The sequence below is a fragment of the Plectropomus leopardus genome, chromosome 17, assembly GCF_026936395.1.
Source record: "Plectropomus leopardus strain MGB_pleo_1.0 chromosome 17, ASM2693639v1, whole genome shotgun sequence".
NCBI classification, from domain to species: domain Eukaryota; kingdom Metazoa; phylum Chordata; class Actinopteri; order Perciformes; family Serranidae; genus Plectropomus; species Plectropomus leopardus.
The window spans coordinates 25,155,667-25,179,868 of record NC_142192.1 but is presented as its reverse complement, the minus strand read 5'-3'; the positions used below and the strand labels follow the sequence as shown (position 1 = coordinate 25,179,868).

Sequence of the window (24,202 nt, the reverse complement as noted above, 5' to 3'; positions counted from 1 at the left end):
TGGTAAAAACCAAAAGTAAATATTCTGTAAACTTTGATCAGTTTGAATAAAGGTGAAATTTTATGTGTGTTATGTTTATGTTGTGGGAAGTACTGTGAGTGAGTGAGTGAATATAAGCAGAGAAGATGTTGTTTTTGTGCTGCTGGTCTTTGCATCACAGTGTGTGTGCACTCCTCTATTATCCTTTTCGTCCCCCATAACCTTTCAACAAACTCATATACTTAAAACAACAGAGTTTCTGGTGAACAGGCACCCTGATGCTCATTGAAAGATGAGGCATTTGGCCAGCTGGACCCGTCTTACAGGGTTCTTATACAATGGTGTCATGAGGTACAACACTGGGCACCTACACAGGAATGTTGTTTGGTCAAAAACACAGGTAGATAATTCTGTAAACGTTGTGTCCACTCACATTATGGACTCACTTAATTTAAGAAATATTTGATTGATTGAGTTGTACAAGACGAGAGCAAAATGCAACAGAATTTGGGACACAGTCATGTAGCCGCAAACTTTCTCCGGAGCTTATGTACAACATACAGATGGATTCTTTAGCAGCCGAAAGAGAGTGGCAGGACATGAGAATAATTGGACACCTTGAGGCAAACAGGCGTACAGTAGTTACTTTTGAGATGACTACATCCACCAAGAAACCTGCAACGAAAAGAAAGCAGCCCCGAACTTCTTATCTAATCGGAGGCAATGAGGTCTGCAGGAATACTTTTCAGTTTCTTATGGGTTGAGTTTTCATTAATGTCCAAGTTATCTATGTTACATTAGTGTTCATTCAAAGTCACATACAGGGATTACAAACTGTTTTTCATGCCAGAAGCTTTTAATAATCCACTGTGAGTTTCATTAATGTCCAAGTTATCTAGCTAGCTAGCTCAGTATTGTCATTTTAAAATGCAATGATACGCACATCAAAGCTGTGAGCATCTGCTATTAATTTGAATAACACACCAACCTGATAATGTGCTTGAATAATGAGTGAATAACACACCCATGGGTGAATAACACCTTTGGGTGCAAGAATAACACATCCATGGGTACATAAATAAAGTATTGACTGTCCTGTGGGCTAACAGATGTCACTGGTAGCTAGACCGGTAGGAGTTTGGATCTATGTAAATGTGATGCAAATGAGCAGCCACTGTTACCTGGCTCTCCAGGTAGGTGAGAATCTTTCAGAAACTTTGAGGCTGGATTTCTCACAAAACTAGTTTGAGGAGTGCCTACATTCAAATGGCCACATCTTCTTCAAATATTTTCAGATTTCCATGTGTTAGACATCGTTGGAAAGCTTAGAAACTACATTTTCAGAATCTGTAAATAACTCAAAATGCCCCTCTGGCAACTTGTTTCAGTTTTTCCATGGTTGGACACATTGCTGTTAGGAATAAAGGAGGGAGGATAGTTCCTTGCAATATTTGTCACTTAATTGTGGTCATGTTACAACCCCACAGGTGATTTTCACAATTTGTGAATTTGGTTGTCTGACTGAATTCTTTGTGAGTTGTGATAGCCTATTTATCCCACATTTTATCTCTGGTAATTTGATGCAGATACGATGATTTGTATGATTACTGTGTATTTTCGAATGCTTATAAAATGTTTTACAGTTTTACATGGGTTTTATGGGTAAGGTAATGATTTGGACTGCATTTGTATTGAAGTGGCTTTAAGTTGTGATTGGGCAGAAACTGTCAAGATAAGGATCCATTTGTCTTAAAGTGTGGAGCAAAACAGCTTTTTTCTTAAAATTATAACCCATCTGTTTACTTTTCTTGTTTTACCTTTCTATACCCAAATCTGAGAGACACAGGGCTATGGAGATGTTTCTTCTAGCATAAGATGTGAAGCCAGTTGAGCCACTTGCTGGTCTTTAGTCATAACTCTGCCACTGATCATTGTCCTTTGTTTTCTTTTCATGTGTGGCTTATTGGCTGTTGTCTGGCGGCTTACTTTAAACCAAGTGGAATGAAAAACTTGTGGAGCATTTGCTCTGCTGTAAATAACCTGACAGAAGTCATCTTTTAGAAATCATCTCTAAACACATTCTTTAACACACTAAAATCTGAGGCCATTTAACACTTGTCACTAGTCGGACCAACAGAAATATTAAGCTTTTTCATGTGGGATTGTCACCTCAGAGTAACTTTCATACTGTTATTGGACTCCTGACATTTGACCGCCTTTGAGGGGAACTACAGACCCTAATTCTCACTGACTGAATATAAATCTGCATCTATTTCAACTAAAGTCACTAAAACAAATCACTCTCTAAACTGTAGAGCTGCAACGATTAATTTATTGATCAGGTCAACTATAAAATTAACCAACAATTTTATGATTGATTAATTGGTTTAAGTAATTTTTCAAGAAAAAAAAAGTCAAAATTCTCTCATTTTAGCTTCTTGGATATGAATATTTTCTGGTTTCTTTTATCCTCTATGACAGTAAACTGAATATCTTTGGGTTGTAGACTAAACAAGACAGGGGATTTCATATGGGGCTACGGGAAACACTAATTGACAATTTTCACTATTCTCTTACATTTTATAGACCAAACAACTAATCCATTTAACAAGACATAATCAACAGATAATCATCAATTACAGGACTACTATTTTCCTGGCTGCAAGCTCGCACACTTCATTCAAAATAATAACCAATATAAAGTGTCTATGCTGTGATGTCAAAGAGTCAGTATGAATTCTGAGTGCAAAGTACATATTTTGTTTTTTCCTGAAATTACCATCAGGAGAAGTTTTAACTGTACATTGCTATCTTTGATCAGCAGTGATGAAAATATGTGGATGGGTAAATTTTTGCCCCTTTGTTGGCATGATGTAATGGCCACCCGCCACAAAATCAGCTAGAATCCATATCCAGCAGAGCAGCTTTTGAACATCAGTCAAAATTTAGTCAGCACCAAGTTGAAAAGAGAGACTAAATATAAAAAAGTAAAAACCAGAACATTTTCACATGCCTCCATGCTGCTTTCTGTTTTCAACTATACTGTTTTCTAGCCTGTCCATGATGTCGAACACTAGACACTAAAAAAATAAATAAATTGAAAGACATAATAGACTCACATACACATGCTAATTCTGGTGGGAAAAGGCTATAACATTGTCAGGAAAAAAAGTATATAGATCGATGGAGCAAAGCCAAAGATATAATTTTATTCCATGCATTCTTCGTCCTTCAGAGAAAAAACGGGCCTACATTACGCATTATGCAACTTGTGGGCCAGCAGTCATGTTAAAAGATTTAAGTCAATGGAGCTCCCCTTTCTATGTTAACACCATATGACTGAGAGGATGTTCAATGCTAATACTCTATGTTAGAGATGATATTTCACAAGGAGTCATAATTACATCAAACACAGGAGCAGTGGGCCTGTGAATGATGGTTTCAGTTGCCCTTAACATGGTGATTTATGATGTTTGAATGAGCTTGCGTAAAGCTGCAGGGCTCACTGACTGCCAGACAGATCCAAAAAGTCACAAGGTCTCACAGTACACTCTGTAAACCTTCCTTAAATCCCCTACAGATATGTAGAGAAAACGGAGGCTAAACAGGATGAGCAAGCACTCATAGATTAATAGCGAGAGATCATATATTTTTAGACAAACAGTTTCAACCAGATCTGATATTTTTGTTGTCGTCCTGTAATTATGGCAGGAAGGAAACACATTTAGCCTTGTGGCCTCCTGTGAGCTTGCAGCTAACGCCTACATGTGTTCTCCTTGCTTAAGTTCATCTACTTCTACAGAGCTCTGACTGGCAATCATTCAAAATCAATATTTACAAAGGCCCCACCCTAGATGTTTGTTTAAAGTCTCTCATGGTAGTAGTGCTGTGTTCTGGAGTTGCAGCAATGCTTCTGTGTAATTTCCAAAAGACTAACATGCACATGGTTGTCATTCTAAGATAGAAGATAAGAAAAACCTCTATTGATAAATAGAGGAGAAATTCGGTTGTCACTGCAGCACAAAGGCAGCAAAAGCACAGGTAAATAAGGTAAATAGAGGGAGTAAAAGAATAAATAACTAGAAATGCATGCAACAGAGTGCAGATTTGCACCAGGCAGCCGTCCGAAGGTGACCGCTGCCACATATAGTCCTATAACAAAAGCAGACTCTCAACAACGCGTTCCAAAAGCATTTCGAGAGCACTTCACAAGCGTCCCCAATAGCGTCCCAAAAAACTAATAAAAACACCTGCCCCAATTTTTAAAGAGGCACTGCGTGTTGCACATAGCCAATTAATTTCTCCTGCTAACAAGTACTGTTTGTCAAATATAGATAGCCTACAGTGTTATGAGGCTGAATGTATTCTTGATTTGACAATCAAATCTTTTATCCATGTCATTCATAACTGGACATCCACAGACTTTGTTTCTAGGCTACAGTGCAACAAAGTAGGAAATAAAAGCAATTAAAACAACTAAAACAGAGAAAAACATTTAACTAGGCTACATATCCTTATGGTAGAGGCACAAATATCAAGTAGAAATGACCACGAAATGCTACGTAGATATGAAGCTGTGCAGAGGACAGAAGAAAACTGGAAGGCAGCAGGATTGAGCTGCGCCTCGTAAATTGTGATGTGATATTAATATAATATAGGATATGTTGCCAAAAATGCAGTATATTAAGATAACACAGGATGATATGATTGTTATTGTTGTCTTGTATCTGAGGCTTGCTCTACAGTGTGTATGCTGTCTACATTTAAACATTTTTTTTCACCTGGGGGGAAAAATAAACAGTAGATTATTTTTAGGACGTTAATCGGTACATAAAGAAGAGTATTTGCGATTAAAAGAATTAAACATTTACTAAGAAATGACATTGAGGCAGATGTTGTTCTTTGATTCTCAGAGTTGCATAACTTGGCATGACAGAGAGCTCCAAATTATACCATGCTCACGCATAATTACATGGGACATTTTGCTTTAATGTGCAACGCTTAAATTCTCCAAGTGTCACTCCCTGTACTAGCGCATACGGACTCCGGCTCCCTGTTAAAGCTGGTACATGTTTTAGCACATCTGGGTGCATTGATCTTGATTCACAGGTGTGTTTGTATAGGTTCACATAAAGTGCCTGTACCTGCAACTTGATATCCTAAAGTACAGTGTGTGTCTTCCCATCTCCTTGAGAATCGTGATGTGTGAGGTGTGACATAATTTGCATGTTACGGAAAAGACTTCAAGGAGATTTAGGGTCACTGCCAGATTTTGCAGTTGCCCTCGGGGATAGGTGGGGTTCTGCGTTAAGAGGAGCAATGCACCCGGTATGACACAGGAGGAGCTCTTATCCACCTTTGGCAGCCACAGATTTCACCGTAAGAGGCAAAAATTTGGCATGGAGGACAAATGTGTGTAGAGGTGTGTATTTGGATCATGCCAATTAGTTAAAAGGGGGGGGGGCTGTGGATACTGGTACTGGTATTGTAATTTCTTTTAAATATAACTAGCCCTGCTTATAGCTGAAAAATATGTAATTAACCGTAGAATTATAGGCTAACTACACTCTTTGTGGTTTAGTGGCCGTATATAGATCCTTATATAGATCATTTGCAATATATGGAAAAATCAACCACCATGATCATCTTCTAGTGAACACTGTCTCATTTCATGACCTTTCTGCTGGATCTGCAAGACCAGAATGAATGAATGACTCATTGTGTGTGGTCAGTGGGTAGATGAGTCTCTTCAGGGCCACTGATACTCAAATTGTTTTGCATTCATGCACTAAATGACACTTTGCATTGCTCACTTGGAAAAATTCCTCCATACCTGCAGATATTTCTGCACATTAATTTCTTAATTCATGCCAAATACATCAAAAAGCACATTAAATTTGTCCACTTTCTTGTTACAATTTTCAAATGAACTATGCAACTATAGAATAAAGAATTACCTGACTAATTGTGACAGGTTTTTTTTTACGGTAGCAGCTCATGTTGTTAAGTAACACACAAGGAAAATTATATTCTCATGACCTTTGAATAATCCACCTCGGGCATTAAATTGATGCATGCCACCAGATGACAGCAAGACATGATGTGAATTCTTTCGGATGTTTCACAACCATTTCACCTTTTATTTGCCTTTAAAGTGAGTAAGTTAATAATCTTACCGCTCCTTGAAACGGTTGCAGAGATCCTATGATTAGTTAAAGGTCAAATGATTCACTCATGGCAGACCAACTCAAAATTACTGCTGTCCATGAGTAGATACACGCTGCCGTCTGCACGGTGATACGATTGGCAGGGTTTTTTTCCCTCCAAAGCCATAGAAGCCATAACACAACTGTTTTCACAGGCTTTAACATGATCACCTTTGCATTTATACCATAAAAGTTTTATGGTATAAATGCAACCGACCCCGGATTAGCAGAGAAGAAGGTGAAGGTGAAAAGTGAAGTTTTAAAAATATATATATAGCTGATCATACTTATAATTGAGCCTCTATAAAAACTCACACAACTATGTATCAGCTCTGATAATAGATGCTCTTATCTGGTGACTCTTTGCTTAGATTTTGAAGTGTAGGTTACTTTGCTGGTCAAGTGTGTGTTGACCTGCACATGAAAAGAAAAGCACAAATATTGCTGTGCTAAAAAGTTTGCATAGTCCAGTTTATAAGCTGCAAATGGAGTATTGACTTTGAGTAACTCTGAACTGTCAGCTGACAGTGTTTTGCTTATTTACACACGATCCTCCTAGCACACACTAATTGTTGGTTTTATGACTGTGTTGGAGCAGAGAGTGAATCCAGCTGCAAATTTCTTCTCTGCACTGTTCCAAACTCATCCAGTTTCTGCAAGAAAATATTTTAACCATTATATGCCAGAAATGCAGATAAGAATAGGTCAAGCAGCTGTTGCAATTATAAAGGCTGTTTTAAACTTTCTTTAACATTGCGTGCAAGTCAAGCTCCTCAAAGTTGCTTTGTATGATTTGCATCGTTGGCATTGCATGGTCACCACACCCTGAAGGCACTGGAGTATTTGATACACCGTGGCCCTGTTGTAAAATCAGACTCTCGCTCTAGCTTGTCTGTATTTGTCATCTTTGTCTTTTCTTCTTTTTCTCTGTATTTATTCAGGTCCCTGGCAGAATCAAGGACACCCACAGCAGCTTCAGAAGTCTTTGCTTCAGAAAATAAGGCGACTGCAGCCAACAAGGAATCGGTTGACGAAATGAGTTCAAGCTACAGCAACCTGAGCACCAAACTATACATGAAGACTTCATCTCCCCCTAAAGAGAATGAATCCAAAAGTCGTTTCCGTAAAGTATCTCTGGTCAATAATACCGATACCAAAGAGGTGGTGGATACAGCGGACATCAGCAAAACAGGCACTACTGTCACTGAGTCAAATGGGACAGATATCAGCTCAGACTTCAAATGGAAAAATAGATTTGAGGCGGTTGCTCAATATAGACCATACAAAAACGATTTTTCCTCCTTTACTGATTCTCTGAGTTACAGAGTGTCTGACACAGACACCAGTCCCCCTTCCTCCTCCTCCTCCTCCTCCTACTCCTTCTCCTCCTACTCCTCTGTTGTCCCCGAGGCTACAGCATACAAACATCTCAGCAACGCCTTTTCCTCCTCCTCCTCCACCCCCCCTCCGGACGAACACATTACCCTTGGCAACCAGCTGAGTGACAGCACCAAAGTTTATCTGAGCCATGAGAGCGAGCCAGCGGGAGCACCGAGGGATGAGTGGAGGAGGAGTTTAGTGGAGCAGGAGGAGCCTGCTGCACCTGCAGGTGAAAGAGAGAAACAGAGAGTAGCAGAGTCAGAGAGGATAAAGTCACACTGGGAGTCACAAGAGTTCCCTCTGTCCAGCTTCTCGTCTTCAAAACAAACCAGCTACGACGTCGTCGACAGTTTCAAAAAAGAAGACGACGACGACGCAACCCTTTTTACTGGAGTGTTCAAGGCTACACTCGTGGAGCTGGTCTCCGAACCTGCAGCTCCCCCTTCCACTCCCCCTGCCTCCCCTGAGGCAGACTCCCCCTACCAGTCTGACATGGATAGCCTGGTGGATACCCTGAAGAGCATGGGACCCTCTCTGAGGCCCAGGGCGGGGTTGGGCCCACGTCCGCCTGCTCCAGTCCTCATTTCGTCCCTGCCACCAATCGTGGAGGACGCTCCCAGCCCCATCACTGCTGACATCCCTGGAATCCTCAGTCCCACAAAAAAGATGGAAGCAATCAGCAACCCTGCTGAGCCCCTCAAACCTCTTTACACTCTGCCTGCTGACATCGGACTCAAGAAGAACAACAACAGAGACAATCGTTCACCACTGGAACTGATGAAGCATAACCAGCAGGTAGAGAACATTCAGTCACTAATACAAGAAATTATCTTGTGAAAACTGCTACATCTCTAAAATGCTGCATGAATTATTTACATGGTTTTCACCAAAAAAAATTGTGAAATTTTATTTTATTTTTATTGCATGAGGCAGAAAAATCTACATGCAAATTCATGGGATAACTATTATTTATATTTTCATTATCATATTATTGTCTATTACATTAACTACAATTGTTCTGATTGTGTAAGTTTAATAGCACTTAAAATTTTGGCCAAAATTACAAAAAAATTACAAATAAATTTTCACTACACAAAACAAAAAAGGAGAATGCTTTTCTGGAATTGAAACTAAACCACTTTTTAATCCATTTTTTTCAAAGCTGCCAGCTCCACTAAAAAAATCCTTCCTGCTATCATATTGTGGTGAATGCAGAAATCTAAAGGGAAAAAAAGTAGCTCAAAGCATTTGCAAATAAAACCAAAACAATATGCATGTTTGTTTTAACTTGGATGAATCAACCCTTCAACTAATCGCTTTGCTTACTCCATGTGCTCCCTAACAGGACCAGCAGCAGCCTGGAAAAGGAGGCCTGAACTTGCCCCTGAGAGCATCTACTGCAAACAGTTTAGTTATGAGAAAATCCTCTGACTCTTCTCCTGAGGAATTAAAATCCCCAGTGCTGAATGGAAACGGATTGCTTCAGTCTTCCATAACTGGCTCTCGTCTAGATAACAGTGTCATCTTTGGAAACCACAGGTCTGCATCCATAGATCAGCCTTTGGAAAATGGAAAGGCCCATCGCTCACTCTTCCGCACCGCCTCGCTGCCTGAAACAGGGCTCTCAAATGATCGAATGAGCATGGGACCGAAGGAGCTCAGTGAACTTGGGACCAAAACAGACCTAGCAGGGTCACGCTTTGAGCGCCTCTCCTTCCTTTTGAACTCCCCACCCTCCTCAGGCTCCCTGCCCGGGTCTGAGGACTCCAATGCTCGTATGAGTCGGCCTCCGCTAATGGGCATCGGCTCGCCACCCGCCATTAACAGTCCCACCCGCCTCCTCAGCCCCACTGGATCCATTGACCTCCAGAGGCCTTTCACCACCACAGACTCCCCCTTATCTGTGTTTGGCCAGACACAGGGGCTGGGGATGGGTGTAGGTACCGGGGTACTGAGCACTCCCATCCTGCAGAGGAGCTTCAGCAGTGAGGGCACCGTGGGGGTCCAGCCTACTTCATTGTTCAACAGTTTGCACGGAGGGCTCCAGAGCCAAGAAGTCGAGACTGAGAGGAATCTCGCAACAAAATACCGGGCCTTCCCTGACGCTTATGTGAGTACTCCCAATATTTTTTACTTTGTCTCACTAAGTATTGTTACTACTTTTAATGCTTGAATGACATTTATATATACAACAATTCAAGCCATAGATCTCTTAATCAGATAAGGTTGCATAATGTTGCTGAGAAAAATGGGAAATACTGTGTTTACATCTTTTGGTAAATAGCTTGTAGACGTAGTTTATGCACATAGTGTATGAATAATGCATGTTTTTGTGCTCTAAGGTGAAGGAAAGTGAAAAGATGCACAGTGGTAGAAGCAGTTTTCTTGTTATTTTCGCACTTTGTTGAACAAAGGGGTCCATATGGGAATGTATCCATATACAAAAGTTTATATGATAACAAAAGAAAAGTTATGCACACAGTTCATATGATATGATATGAATTAGCGTGTTTAGGAAAAGAATCATGGTTGAGCTTTGTCACATTATTTACTCGATTTACATACCTAAAATCAAACACTCATTATTGACTTTTGGTTTCACATGAGACACAAACCCCTGTCCCCTGGGTCAGAGCCTTCTACATGGGTGTTGTCGCTCTTTATTTCAGAGTTGCGCTGATTCTATTTTTTTCTTCCCGATACCAATTCCGATACTTACCTGTGAAATGACCAATACTGTATGCTAATATGATACCATTATGTTTAAAAAAAATAATAATATTAACAGCTTTATACTACTAACATTGTACAAATAAGAAATAGTTGCCATCATTGTTGTATGCCCAGATTAAACCCTTTGCAGAACATGATGATGGTGTTAAAATTGGCAACACAAGGTCCACCTTCTTGATACCAAAGCCTTGCATATTATACACATTGTCCTTTCACTGGTAGGGTATCAGATCATTGCACAGGCATTATCACAGATGCCTGATCCAGTATTTTACGTAGTACCAGCGGCATTTCTTACATTGTAATTGGTATTGGAACAACTCTACTTTATTTTACATGACCGGGCTTTCTCTTTGCTGCTGTCATAAGATGGAAGGAAGCCTACACTTCTGAGGTCACATGATCACAGCCTCCTAGCTCATGATTACATTGGTTTATATATTAGAGATGCACGATAATATTGGCATGTCATCAGTATCAGCAGATATGGGCTATGAAAGTAAATATCAGAGTTGGCCGACATGCTGATTTCTGCCAAAATCCAAAACATATTTATATTTTTTAGAAAATATATATATTTTTTTTATCAGTATTGGTTATTGGCTTGATTTTTTATTTTATATCGGCAAAGGAATTATAGTGTATTACTTCTAGTGTCATGGGTATTAGTACAAAAATGATTGAGAACAGCCTGAATGTTTACAGAATTGAAAACTCTGCATATCTGTTGAAAGTTGTTTGAGGATTAAAATGGTGGCTAAATCTATGGTAACACCATCAGAAAGAAAATCCTCTACACATATTTCTGCCTTTATACAATATCTGTGTTTACTTACTTTGTTGGCAGCTCTTGACCTCGCTCTCAGATCTATTCTTCTGGCTGCTGTAAAAAAGACAAACAATGGGTCAGGTTACAATTGGTGAGAGAGATGACTCCGTGTGTGGCTTGTTGTGCACACAGGAAAAGTTTCTCTTTGTATGGCTCTTGTTGGTGTCTGTATACCATCACATACTGTTACAGGTATATAGCCTCTCAGTTAGAATATCTTTACAGCACCAATAATCAGTGTCTATTTCAAGCAATTTCTGCATCAGTGGAGTGATAATGGTCCTTCAGTAGTCATGCATTAGAAAGTAATTTAATTGCAGCCAGTGGGATCTAAAACCCCAGCTGTCAGGTTCATGCTCTTCCCACTGAGCATCACAGAGAAGGGTGTGTGTCTTCTCTTGGGTTCACACATGTATGCACTTGTTTTAACAGGCAAGCATTCATATGAAGGGCTTAACTGATAAAGACATGTCTTAAAATCATTTTTATTGTCAATCGAGAGAACATTTATTCACACGTGTGCACACAGTACTGCACACACACACTCTCTGGCTCTATTTGTCACACAAATTGTGGTTCACACGGCCAGTCACTGCTGTCATTCCCGTTTCACACATTGGCAAAGAAAGCCGTTAACCATTATGATTAACCATTATAGAAAGTGAGTGCAGGAATGCCAGCAGTTAGGAAACACAGAAACCACAGAGCCGACCCCTGAGGGACGGTTAGGATGTTGACAAGCAGTAAAACCAGGTCTTTATATTCTACTTTTAATGACGCAGTATATCATTTGTCAAATAGGTTCTTTTACACGTGTAACACATGGTAGTGGTGTTATTTCTGCTCAATACAACGGGAGTGTCAGCTGGATTCTAGAGGTTAACTGCTCATTAGTCTACAGCTGTCCTGTGACGTTTTAAAACAAATGTTTGCACAAGGATGTTTATTCATGTTCAAACAATGCTCAGTGTGTCCCTGCTGTGTTCAGTAGTATGGCTGCAGCAGCTCCTTTTCCAGGTCAAAGCATGCAGCCTGACCGCAGCTCATGTTACTGACTGAGCCACCGAGTCTGATAATGACTTCAGACGATGGTTTGGGGCTTTTAAAGATCTATGAGGAAAAATATTTTCACAGTAGCACATATTTTTCAAACTTTTTAAAACAGGGGGCGGTTTAAACTGTCAGTTTACAGCTAGAAGAGTAAAGAGGGTATGAAGGGAAGGCAGACAAGTAATGTCAACAGACTTGTGTTACAAATACCTAAAGTTGCATTCCTGCTGAGGTGGGACAAGGCATTGTTTTGCAAATCACAAGTAAGTCTTAAGTCATTGCAAGTGTCAAGACAGCCGAGTGTCAAATCGAGTCCAAAGTCCTAAACTTTGAGTTTCAAGTCCTAACATAGTCATGCGGTCTTCACCAAATGCTAGACCATTTTCACACAGAATAAAATATTAAATTTACAAAAATCATGATTTTTTTTTCTAGGGTACTTATTTGTTAAAATAAGTTCGCTGTAAGTTGTGGCCTCTCCATCTGTGTTTTCCAACCCACATGTTTTACTACATTTTGTTTTTTGTTTACAACCACATACTGTTCATACGTGAATAAAATTCTCTTTGGTATCATTTTTTCCAACTGCTCCACAGTAACTTAACGTTAGCATGCATCTCTCTTGATGATGCAATTTTACTGGAATGCTCTTGGACAAAGTGCATCTGCAGTTCTGACTCGCAGGGAATGAATAGCATTAACATGAGCTGATTCAGGAAATAAAGGGGAAATTAACTGAATCATGGCAATTTTTTAAAATAATAAACTTCCTTCATCTTTGAGCTTGGGAGAAGTATCAAGTACTTTCAAGTCAGGAGACTTAAGCTCATGTGAAGTCCAGAGCCACTGGTTTACAAAGTCCAAATCAAGTTGCTGATTTGATTGAGATGATTAAGTACAGTCTTAAGTCACCACATTTGTGACTCGAGTAAACACCTGATTATGACCACAGAGGCAGCTGAGAGCCACCTGAGCACTTGTATGTTAGACTTGGATGAGGTCACTTGAAACATGCATGAAACTAAAAAGTATTCTTAACTTTTTACTAGTGATTATAATACTAATATTGCACAATAACAGGAGTATACAGGGTACCCACACTTTCTTAAACATCAAACACAACAACAGAACATGGCATAGTTTGAGACATGGCTCAAAGTTAATTACTTTTATAACACTTCAAATTTTTACAATTGATCATTATTGAGCCTTATAGAAGCCCAGAGACAACAATTTAAGGTCCAGTATGTAGGAATAATCAGAAATGAAACTTGTCCTGTGTTCCAACATGAAAATGCAAAATGTAATCTGTCAATCTAAAGCCCGTCTTTGGTTTGTCTGTTCTGGGTCACTGTGGACCAACATGACTCTGTGGAAGAGACCCCCGTCATATGTAGATATAAACAGCTCATTCTTAGGTAGCAAAAACACAGCCATTCTTATTTTTAGGAGATTATAAATCAATAAAAACATAGTTAAGATTTTATATAATTTCTGGCAGTAGATCTCCCTAAATGCTACACTGGATCTTCAAAAAGAGAGAAGGGCTTGAATGTGTGAACACTTCAGAAGAACTTCAATTTCTATTCTTGCACAAAACATATAAGTCCAAGCACTTTTAATAACCCATGTCTATTTATACAGACTTTCAAGACCTTTTCCACCACAAATTTACAAACTTTCAAAGACTTTAAAGACCCATGGAAATCCTGAATATAGATTTTTACACAGTGTAGAAACTTTCCTACACTAGATGTCTGTTCTAAACCACTGATTAGTTTCAGTATCAAATGCAACAGTTTTTACAGAATTATGTAGTACATATATATCTATACATGGATATAAACTACTGTCTTGTGCCAAGGGACCTAGAAAATGAACAAGCTTTTATTAGTATGATTGGAGTGTGAACAGGGATGTTTTTTACAGCTTCATTCTGCTCGGCTCCTGTCAACTCAAAGAAAGAAGAAGTGCAAGAAAATGTATTGTTCGTAAAAAATAAACTAGCTCGAAGAATAAGGGAATTAGGAACACAGATGATCTTAAGGGATTTTTAAAACACTGCAGGACTGATGTTGATCTCTTTTTGTTAAAGCATTAATGGGATTACTTGGTAAACTCCTCCATGTATTAGAAGCATCAGAGACACTTTCTCAGCTAGTGGGCGTGAGACCTCTCAATCATTTAATCCTTGCAAAACACTTTCTGCCGATCTCTGTTTTTTTTTACTCTCAAGCCTCCACTGGGCTCCCCACCCATTTCAGCTATCTGTCTGTTCCTGCAGAGACAGGGCCACACCTCGCCTCTTGTATTCATACTCACATTTCTCTGCTTGTTTGCTTCATATTTGATCAAGTGGAGCTGACAGGGAGACATTTGAGGGAGGCAGGGCAAGAGAGAATATGACAAAGAAATGATCTGTTCCCTTGTCTGAGTTTTCATCGGCTTTGTCCATCAGTTATTTGCTGCACATGTTCATGCATTTAAAAAAAAATTACATTTGATTTGCTTAAACAGCACATTCCATCTACGGTAACTAATTTTATGGGAGAGCAGATCATGAACCCAGGCTGCTGGGAGGGAAGGGAGCGGAAGGGGAAAAGTGTGTGTTGGAGTTTATGTTTCAATTGGATATCAAGGCAGCAGTAAACACATCACTCTCCATGAATGATGCAGTTTTATTGACTGTGTGAAGCAAGGACAGATTTGTACTTTCAGTGAGTAAAGCAGTTGCAATACTGTAGGAAATGCTATTTTTTAGTCTAAAGCTGAAATTGTTTTTCTATATGACAAATGCCCCAAGTGATTTTGCAAGCTATAGCAAGTTTAAGTTTAATTAAATGACATGACATGTTTGAATACTACATTTAAATCTAACTAGTGTTATTTTAATAAATGCAAAAACAAGGAGCATTCTATAATCAGATTCTATTCATGTAGCGACAAGATCAATTTGTGACTGGTACAAAACATATTTTATAGACAACCAATACAGGCCTGGAGTTTCATTTATCGGTAATCATCACCATTTAAATTTACATTTGCTATATCTGTCAGGAAGAATGTTTCCCTCAAATTATTCAGGCCCATCTTAGACTTTCACTCAAGATGGCCTAAGAACCAGTACGGTCCTGTGAATTACCTGTAACAAAATCCTGTGAGATCGACTCAAGTGTCACATTCAGACAGGTTATGATACTGTACCATGTCTGTAAGTCTGCATTGTCTCAGTGTTCGTCACTCACCTGTTTGGATCAGGTTTTTCTGCTCAAAAGCAACAAACAGTCATCACACATGCTACTGTGATAGACAAATGTTGATGTTGAGTCTTTGTTGATTATGCAATAGTAGCATGTTATACAACATCAGAGACACAAAAATATTAGATTAAACAAAAATTGTCCACACCCCAGGTGGAAAATTGTCTTTTATCCATTTGGCACTTATTTAAATAAATAATAGTAATAAAAATACCTTAAGCAAGGGGGGGATAAATTACTTTATATAGACGAAACCTGGGATGTACTGGAAGTAATCTATAGTCACCATTGCTGCAGTGGCATCTTCACACAATATGCACATGTTTGAATGAAAGCTCTCCTAAAAAGTATATACTTTTGTAATTTTACTACTTGTACTTTTACTACCTCTACTGTGTATGTAACCTTACAACATTGGGAAGAGCATGTGCAGTGCTCAGTAGCTAAACAGTAGTTGCAAATACCAATTTGGGAAAAAAAAGAGATTGTGAAACACCGAATGTCAGCTTAGTTAACACTGCTCAGCTACTGTGGTTGCTCATAGTGACAGCAGCCGATGAAAACATGAACAAAACATTTAGGTTTGCTCATAAAAAAAAACTCTAAATACATCTATTTAGCAACCTTTTTCAGAAGTTACTACGAGCAACCAGGTTACTAGTTAACATGGTTGTTTAACCAAGACACGGGCAGCTATGTTTGGTAGGAGTAATGTTTGTTTTTTTTTACCAGCAACAACAATAATGTCTTCATCTTGTGCCAAAGATTGTCATCAGTTAACTGAGATAATGTAGAAAATCCACAACCTTTGCAGCTGTCACAGAAACAGGGACTTCCTATTACAGTAATGGTGACGCCGCAAGATGTAGGTCCTTTGTTGACAACGGCATCTTATAGGTCTGACTCTGATACTTGATAGTTTGCAGAAATTGCTGTACTTTGGCTGATGTGTCTCTTTTGCTTTTTCCTTTGGTAAAATGCATACTTCTCTAGTTATGGCAAGATCCATACAATATGAGCTGTTTTATTTTTATTTGAAAAAATGTTTGCTTCTTGACGCAAAGTGCTAAAATATTTGCAACAAAACAGACGGATGGAACAAAAGTCAAAGCTTTTTAAATTTATCTCTGTGGTAGCAGACTTTTTGTTGTTATACGGCATGTCTGTGAACAATAATGAGTCACTCTTTCATTTTGATCAGTGCTGAAAAGGCACCATTTATCCGCTCAGCTTGCTTTCACTGAAAATGTAAAAAGGTGTTCTCTTGCACTTTAGAAAAGTCTTAATGCTACTGTGTCCTACACAGTTAGTTAAATATGTGTGATATTATGTTGGGGTTTTTTCTCAGTGTATCTAGTTAAAAACGTTTCCAAAGTTTTTAGGAAGTAAATTAGGGGAAGGTTCAGACACAGATGAGGCCAGCTGAAATGAGAGCGTCTGTAGGAGGCCCTCTGTGGTTGGTAACATGATCCAAATGACAACCTGTTTCCTACAGACCTTCCAGAGAATACAGGCCAACTGATACCTGAGACCAAAAACACAGTCTCTCTGGTACATCTATATGCAAACTGTGTGGTGCTGATCTGTTACCACAAGCAAGCAAACATCCCTAAATTCCAGCAGTATGCCAGCTGAGATTCAAAGGCACGGAAATACACACCACACACACACACACACATGCGCACACACAGGGATACAGTGACTTAATTCCAGTTCACCTGAGCAGATCTCAGGTGAGCTCACACTGTTGTTGTCGGGGGGTATTAGGAAGCATCAGGTTTGACAGGTACTGTGGAGGAATGTTAGGTATTCACACCTGTCAAAGAGGTGCTCGATCCATCATGGAGGATGTCTTCTCCTCGCTTCCCCTCTGCAGCACCCCCAGAACCTGTCAAACAGGGTGACATAAAAAGAAACAAAGTTTGGATTGTCTGGTATGTCTAAATTAACAAGGCAGAAACTGGGTGTTATCTAAATGATGTCAGTCAAAGTAAATGTAGTAGGTGGGGTCTAGCTTTTACATAGTAATAGTGATGAGAGGAATATTCTGTATTTTATCAAACTTAGAATATGTGATAAAAAATGACCCAAATTATTAATTTATGCAAATTTTACAACTATATAACTAATAAGGTAAACCCATGTGTGTGTCGATACCTTTATATTATATTTTATTTTTTTTATTTATACTTTGACTAGTTTTCATTCTTACTGTAATAATGATTTGTACTTACTTGTCTCATTATATTTATTTGTAAATTATGGTTATTACCTGCCACTTTATATACAAAATGATTGTACTGACCACTGAATTAACTGTTTTCAAAACTGTTGGATGGATGGATAGAAAGATGGATAAATGGATGTCTTTTAACATGTATAGATGTACAGATAATATTAATGTCAGATCTCATTTAATATATATTTAATCTATATTAAACATTATACTTGATTTTGGCTTTTATCGTGATTCTTGATTTATTTATTAACGAATGGCCTCCAGATGTCATACAAAGCATAAATTAAAAATAAAATGCACTGCCAAATACTAAATATATATATTGAAGAAGTAGTTTGCTAAAATATATTTTCTTATGTTTCCATAGCTCACAAAAGAGAAGGAACATGGGAAGCTCAATCCCCGTCCTGGAAAGGTGAGTCTCCACACCTCATGTACACTCTTGAGTACACATTAAACCACGTGCCACTGAGATGCATGTGCAAGTTCACATTCAAAGCCTACAGCTGGTTTTACTGATGGGACCAGGAAGCTGTTGCGTCACTGACACTGGTGTTTCCGCTGGCTACATAAACATTTCTCTCTCTCATGCTGACACATGACAGACCACATGCATTTCAGCGCTCGGACCATCAAAAGAAGACAACAGAAAATGTGAATTGTCCGAATATGAAGATTGCCATTGAATCTAGTTCATATAACCATGATCCCCGAAGGTTGAATCTTATTTACTTAATTAATCCACTAACATTTCCTCTAGTGTCATCATCAGGTCAAAATTTTAACCTGCACAACACTTTGGTTTTGACTAAAAACCTGCAAAACTAAGCACCATTGTTCCAAAGAACATCACTAGTGTGACTATAGACTCTTATCCTTTTACGGTAAAATGCATTTCTTATAACTGATCTATTTTTGAAATGTAATTACATGCAGTGTTTTTTGCAAAAACATTAAATCCTAAAGGAAAAATCTAAAATGTATGTTCTAGTGTTCTGTAAATGATGAAAAAAATGTATACTGTATTATTCTTCTGCAAAACATTATATACCAACTATGTCAGCATTGAACAAGTGATAGTGTCTAGGGCTGCAGCTATCGAATATTTTAGTAATCGAGTATTCTACTGAAAATTCCATCGATTAATCGAGTAATCGGATAAAACATATTTTTGTTTAGTTAAAGAGCAATTATAAATATACATGGGACAATAAGACATTTCACCTAACAATGAACCATTGGTTTCCTTTTTTAACTACCCAGTTAGCTTTATTATGTTTTTATTTTCCACCCTCATCACTCTGCAGCGCTGTGTTTTTACAGATTAAATAAAGCCTGTATGAAAGGCACGTTAGCCACGCATCCACAGTAGTCATAATTAATAGAAACCTAGCCCTCCGCAGGGCTAACGTTATGTTAGCAAGGTACAGTAACGTTAATCTCATTAATTAGCGCTACGTTAACTTCATTTTGCCTTGTCTCGGGTGACGGTCCTCCGCTCTCGGAGTAAACAGGGGGCCTTCGGTGGAGATGCTGCAGCATTGAAGACGTACTGTTGTGGTATGCAAGCGCTGTCTTACAGTGAATACACGCAGCAGTGTTCGCCTTGGTGTCCAGCTTGAAATGCTCCCACACTTTTAACATTTTCTGCCTTTTCTTTGTGCCTTTCGCTTTCGTCGCCTTCTTCGTCGTTACCTGTACATCCGTGGTTAAAACCAAACATATCCGCCGCCTCTTTTTTATTCCTTTACGTGCGTGACGTCAGCGCGTTGTGCCGCATTAAAAGTAGTCCGGGCGAAATACCATGCTTTGAGCTGGCAAAATTAAACGATTCCTCGAGGCAGAGAAAATTCCTCGATCATTTTTTGTAATCGAGTTATTCGAATTATTCGAGGAATCGTTTCAGCCCTAATAGTGTCAAATACAGGGTTTCCATGCATTTTCATGGACAAAATTTCAAACCGTTTCAATGACTTTTCAAGGACCCATAATATATTTTCATTTCAGATTTAAACTCTCTTCACACATAATTTCAGCTAGCTGGCATACATTAAGGAACATGGGGAGAAAATGAAGAAATGTATGTAATGGTAAACAAAACATTGTCACACACTGATGCATCTTATAGTCAAGCTACACTGACATGTTCAAAAAATTAATTTCAGATTATGTTACAATATGTGGACAGTTATTCATGGAAGATTACTGCAACAATTTCATTACACATGAAAAAATGTCATAACCTTCTCAAGTCTTTCAATGATTTTTACGAATTCCATAACTTTTTCAGGCCTGGAAAATGTGATTGCGAAATTCCAGGTTTTCTCCAGGTTTTTCATCACTGTGGAAACCCTGCATACAGACTTTCTCCAAAAAAAGCTGTGTTACCAAAGCTCTGTTGTGAGTCATCATGTGGTTTGGCATTATGCTTACACATTCATTCACAGCATTAATAACTGCTTTTCCTGAGGGGGTTAAAAAAAAGATATTTGTACAAGAATTTCACCCTGCTGTGCTTTTCTTTCGATGTCATGATGACACGTGTCCTCCCATAACTGCCAATTTCATAACCTTTTTACTGCAGACTGTCTGGTTAATCCCTTTATTCTTCATCAGATGATGCAAAACAAAAAAAAACGTCCAAGGCATCTTTTGTGGTTTTTAAGGCTGTGATTGGTGGCCTATAAACTGCATACTTGCCACTCAAGCCTATTCCAGGCCACATACTTTATTAACTTTTAAATGTCAGGCCTGCTCCTGCATGCAGCTGCAGATTGTCCATGAACTATCCTGAATGTTAGAGGTGGAGCTGACATTTAGCATCAGCTCCTGAGACTCTTCCATGCTCCAGGGCCCCAGACCTGAATGGACCAAACATGTCAGTACTGACGATAACAGGTTATAGACGCTACTGTCGTCAAACTCAGCCTCAAGAAAGACAGAACTTCCAAGAGGAAGAGAGCTGTTCTTTTAGACAGATCTGTCTTTGAAATTTGATTTTTCATGTTGCAATTGCCTTTAAGAAAGTCAGGACTAATGCTACTGTGCAATTCTACTATGACAATGCTGTTACTTTCTACACTGAACGATTCTTCTATCAGATGTCTTCAGGGGATTAGCATGAAATCTAAGATTCCTGTTTGAATATGAAACCGGAGATAATGTCACTAGGTGATATTGGCTCCATTCTTTAATTTCCCATGACCAAATAAAGGATTCTTCAGCAGCACAGGTTGAGCTCTTGCCTGCAGTAATTCTTTGTCATTACTGCAATGTTATCCAGTCTGCCATTGTATCATTTGCAATGTCCAAGTAAATGATAAGGTCTCACTTTGCAAAGCTTTAGATCTGATTATATTTCTGCTAAAAGAAGTTTAAAAATGTCCTATGAAGGCCGATATAGTGAGCAGGGAAATTCCCTTTCAGCCACACAGCCAGATTTCACATCTATGTTGGCATCCGCCCTGCTTTAATGAACAACACAATGAATCCCAAATATTGTAGATGCAGCCATCCAGATTTTCCCATTCCTCTGTGATGGGACTCAAGTAGATCCATGGCAGATCTCTGCTGAGATCTTGCCCAGTCCTATGCTGGTCCTTGGCTTGAATGAGATTGTGCGTATTTGCAGTGGAATCTAGACATGCCCCGTCAGGACACCAGTGGCTGGCAGTTGACTGGTAACTGGCTGGATATCGACTGGCAGTTGCCTGGCAGCCAGAAGGCCCTCAGTTATTAAAGGACATTCTAGGTGGCTGCATCTGTATCCATTCTTACATTTTTTCATGTTTTCTCTAGATGTACATCTTTGACCGGCCGGGGATGTGCGGCCAGAGGCTCGAGGTGCGCAGTGATGTCATCGATGCTACGCCCTGGGAGCTGCAGGAGACCATCTCTATCAGAGTTATCAGAGGAGGGTGAGTGGCTTTACTGTACGCACTTTTGCCAAGTTCGCCAGCGTCTGCTACTAGCAATGCACATTAAAACTGGCACGTCATCGTAATCGGCAGGTAACGGCTTTAAAATGAAATATCAGCATTGAAATGAACTTTTTTGCTGATAAGACAGGATAATGATAAGATAAGATAAAGCTTTAATTTTGTGACTTTAAATAGTTGAAACAGATCAGATGATTGTCAGGATTGTTTAGAAGGAGCATCATCCAAGCCTGTTAAAGTGAGAGGAATTTTACACTTTTGTTGAAAATTTGTCACATAAGAATAAATATGGCGTATTTTACAGTAGCTTTATTGTTTTGTCACCACCAAATGACACCACCACATGTTTGGCACCCCATATGACACCTCCGCACCTTGCTTTTCTTGAAATGTAAGTTATGTAATCACAGGTTTTCCAATAAACCCCCCTCTTCGGGTGCTGCAAAACAAGTGGTGTCAAAACAAAACAGCTATTGATGTTCTGTGGACATGCAAATGCCTTCAATAGTTAACACACCCACACACAAGCTTCAACATCCTTTGCTTCAGATGTGGAATGTTTTATCAAACACAGTCAACACTGTGAACCTGCAGTAACACTAGTCATACTGATCTGCCCTGTACTACTGACACCACACCAGCACCTGCTTAGCTTCCTTTAAACAAGATAATTATAGTGTCAGCTCATGCATCACACACTGTACCACTGCCCAAACCACATCTGATGCTGTTACTAAAGGAATTTGTATCATATTTGCCATAGACTTAAACTATATCTAGTTTCTTTCCCTACAAGAAAACCTTGGTCAAGCAGCAGTGTATTTAAAGGGACAGTTACCCCCCCAAAATTACATGTTTTAACTATAGTGCTATTTATCAATCTGAACTGTTTTGGTGTGAGCTGCGAAGTTTTATAGGCCCTGGAGATGACTGCCTTTTCCCCATTATAATGGAACTAGATGGCACTAAGCTTGTGGTGCTCAAAGCGCCAAAAATACATCTGAAAAACTCAACAAGGATGTCTTTTTACAGAATTAATGACCCAGCTACTGAAAATAATCCACAGACCTTGTTGGACCCAGTTTCATGTTGGAACTATTTTTAATTAGATAACATTAGCCACCACGAGCTTCTGGTCATACCAAGACCAAAGACATGGGTGTGTAGAACCGGAGTTATAAATTTTACTTTTTATCTGTTCAAAGAAGAAAGTATTGTTTCTACTTCCAAAAGTTACATATTCTACCTTTAAATAATTATTTATATAAAATAATCCTCTCTTATCCTCCTCTAAAAGCCTTGATTTAGCAGCACAGCAGCACTGACAGATCAAACGGAGGCATCAGTGAGAGGAATAATAGGACACTTTGTTCCCTGTGTCAACACTGTCATGATAGATTTCAGAATAATAATGCAGCAATGTGACACAGAGTAAAATATTTTCAATGGTCTATGAATTTTTAAACACATGTCCAGGTGAAATGCAACAGAGATTATACGTTAGAGGCTGTAAACTCTTGCCCTTTCCCACCAGATGGGTGCTGTATGAGAAGCCTAACTTCAAAGGGGAGAAGATCGCTCTGGATGAGGGAGACATAGAGATCACCTATCCCTTCAGCCCTCCAGACGAGCAGCTGCAGAACGGACAGCAGGGCAAAAAGCAGAACGGAGAACAGAATGGAGAAGAAGGTGATGCACAGACAAAGACCAAGCCAGCCCGGCGGTTCATTATCGGCTCTTTGCGAAGAGCTGTCAGGGTAAGACAGATTCAGCTGTTTTTTTTCTGTGGTCAAAAATAGTTCTGCACGCACCGTCCATTTAAATATGATAAGATCAGGTGTGATAAAGTACAGTGAAAAACCTTTTTATAGTCGGCTTATCGCGTGACATTGTTCTCTGAGTCTAAAGCGCTGAGTAGTTCTCACAGATGCAGTATTTTGTACCGTAGCTTTTCAATGACAGTGTGCTCTATAACTCAGTAGCACCATCTAGTGTCAGAAGTTGGAGAGAGCACCTGTTGCTCTGTCTCTTTCAAAAGTGAATTAAATGTCAAATATTTTGGGGTGTGATCTATTGATTAAAGTCAAATTGCCCAAGTTAAACTAAATGTTTCTTTTTTTTGAAATTGTATACATCTTTTTTAGCTGTATTTTTCAACTCTGACCTCTAACTGCGGATTTCTAGAAACATCAGTAGCAAAAACTGCAAATCATGAAAGATTGAGAAATGGTGACACCATCACATAGTCCAACAGTTTGCACTGAGAAATGTATTTTTAGGGGTTGGCCAATGCTGGTTTTTCAAGGTTGATACCGATACAGATTATTAGTAGTTAACGAGACCAATAACCGATATTTGGAACGGAAATATTTCTGTCGAAAGTTAGAATTTGAAATATAACAAACTCCAACATTAAACTTTGTTTAAACGACTTTAGCAAATGTGTAAGACCAGAGGGAGATAGACAGCTGCAGTGGAGCCAAAGCTGGGCACTTTTTAATTAATTCATTTAACAACAGTCATTAAATTGAAATGCCAATACAGACAATCGGCAAAATGCCAAACATCAGCCCTGATAATTACAGATT

General features: G+C 39.0%; 1 protein-coding gene across 1 annotated transcript in view; it reads left to right on the top strand.

Moving 5' to 3' along the window:
• crybg2 (crystallin beta-gamma domain containing 2) overlaps positions 1-24,202 on the top strand; it is a 60,466-nt gene that overhangs the window by 26,510 nt on the left and 9,754 nt on the right. The window contains exons 5-9 of the mRNA XM_088090715.1: positions 7,127-8,360; positions 8,911-9,675; positions 18,044-18,091; positions 21,475-21,593; positions 23,149-23,371. Of these exons, the coding sequence (XP_087946841.1) occupies positions 7,127-8,360; positions 8,911-9,675; positions 18,044-18,091; positions 21,475-21,593; positions 23,149-23,371 (2,389 nt within the window). The remainder of the gene's footprint in view (positions 1-7,126; positions 8,361-8,910; positions 9,676-18,043; positions 18,092-21,474; positions 21,594-23,148; positions 23,372-24,202) is intronic.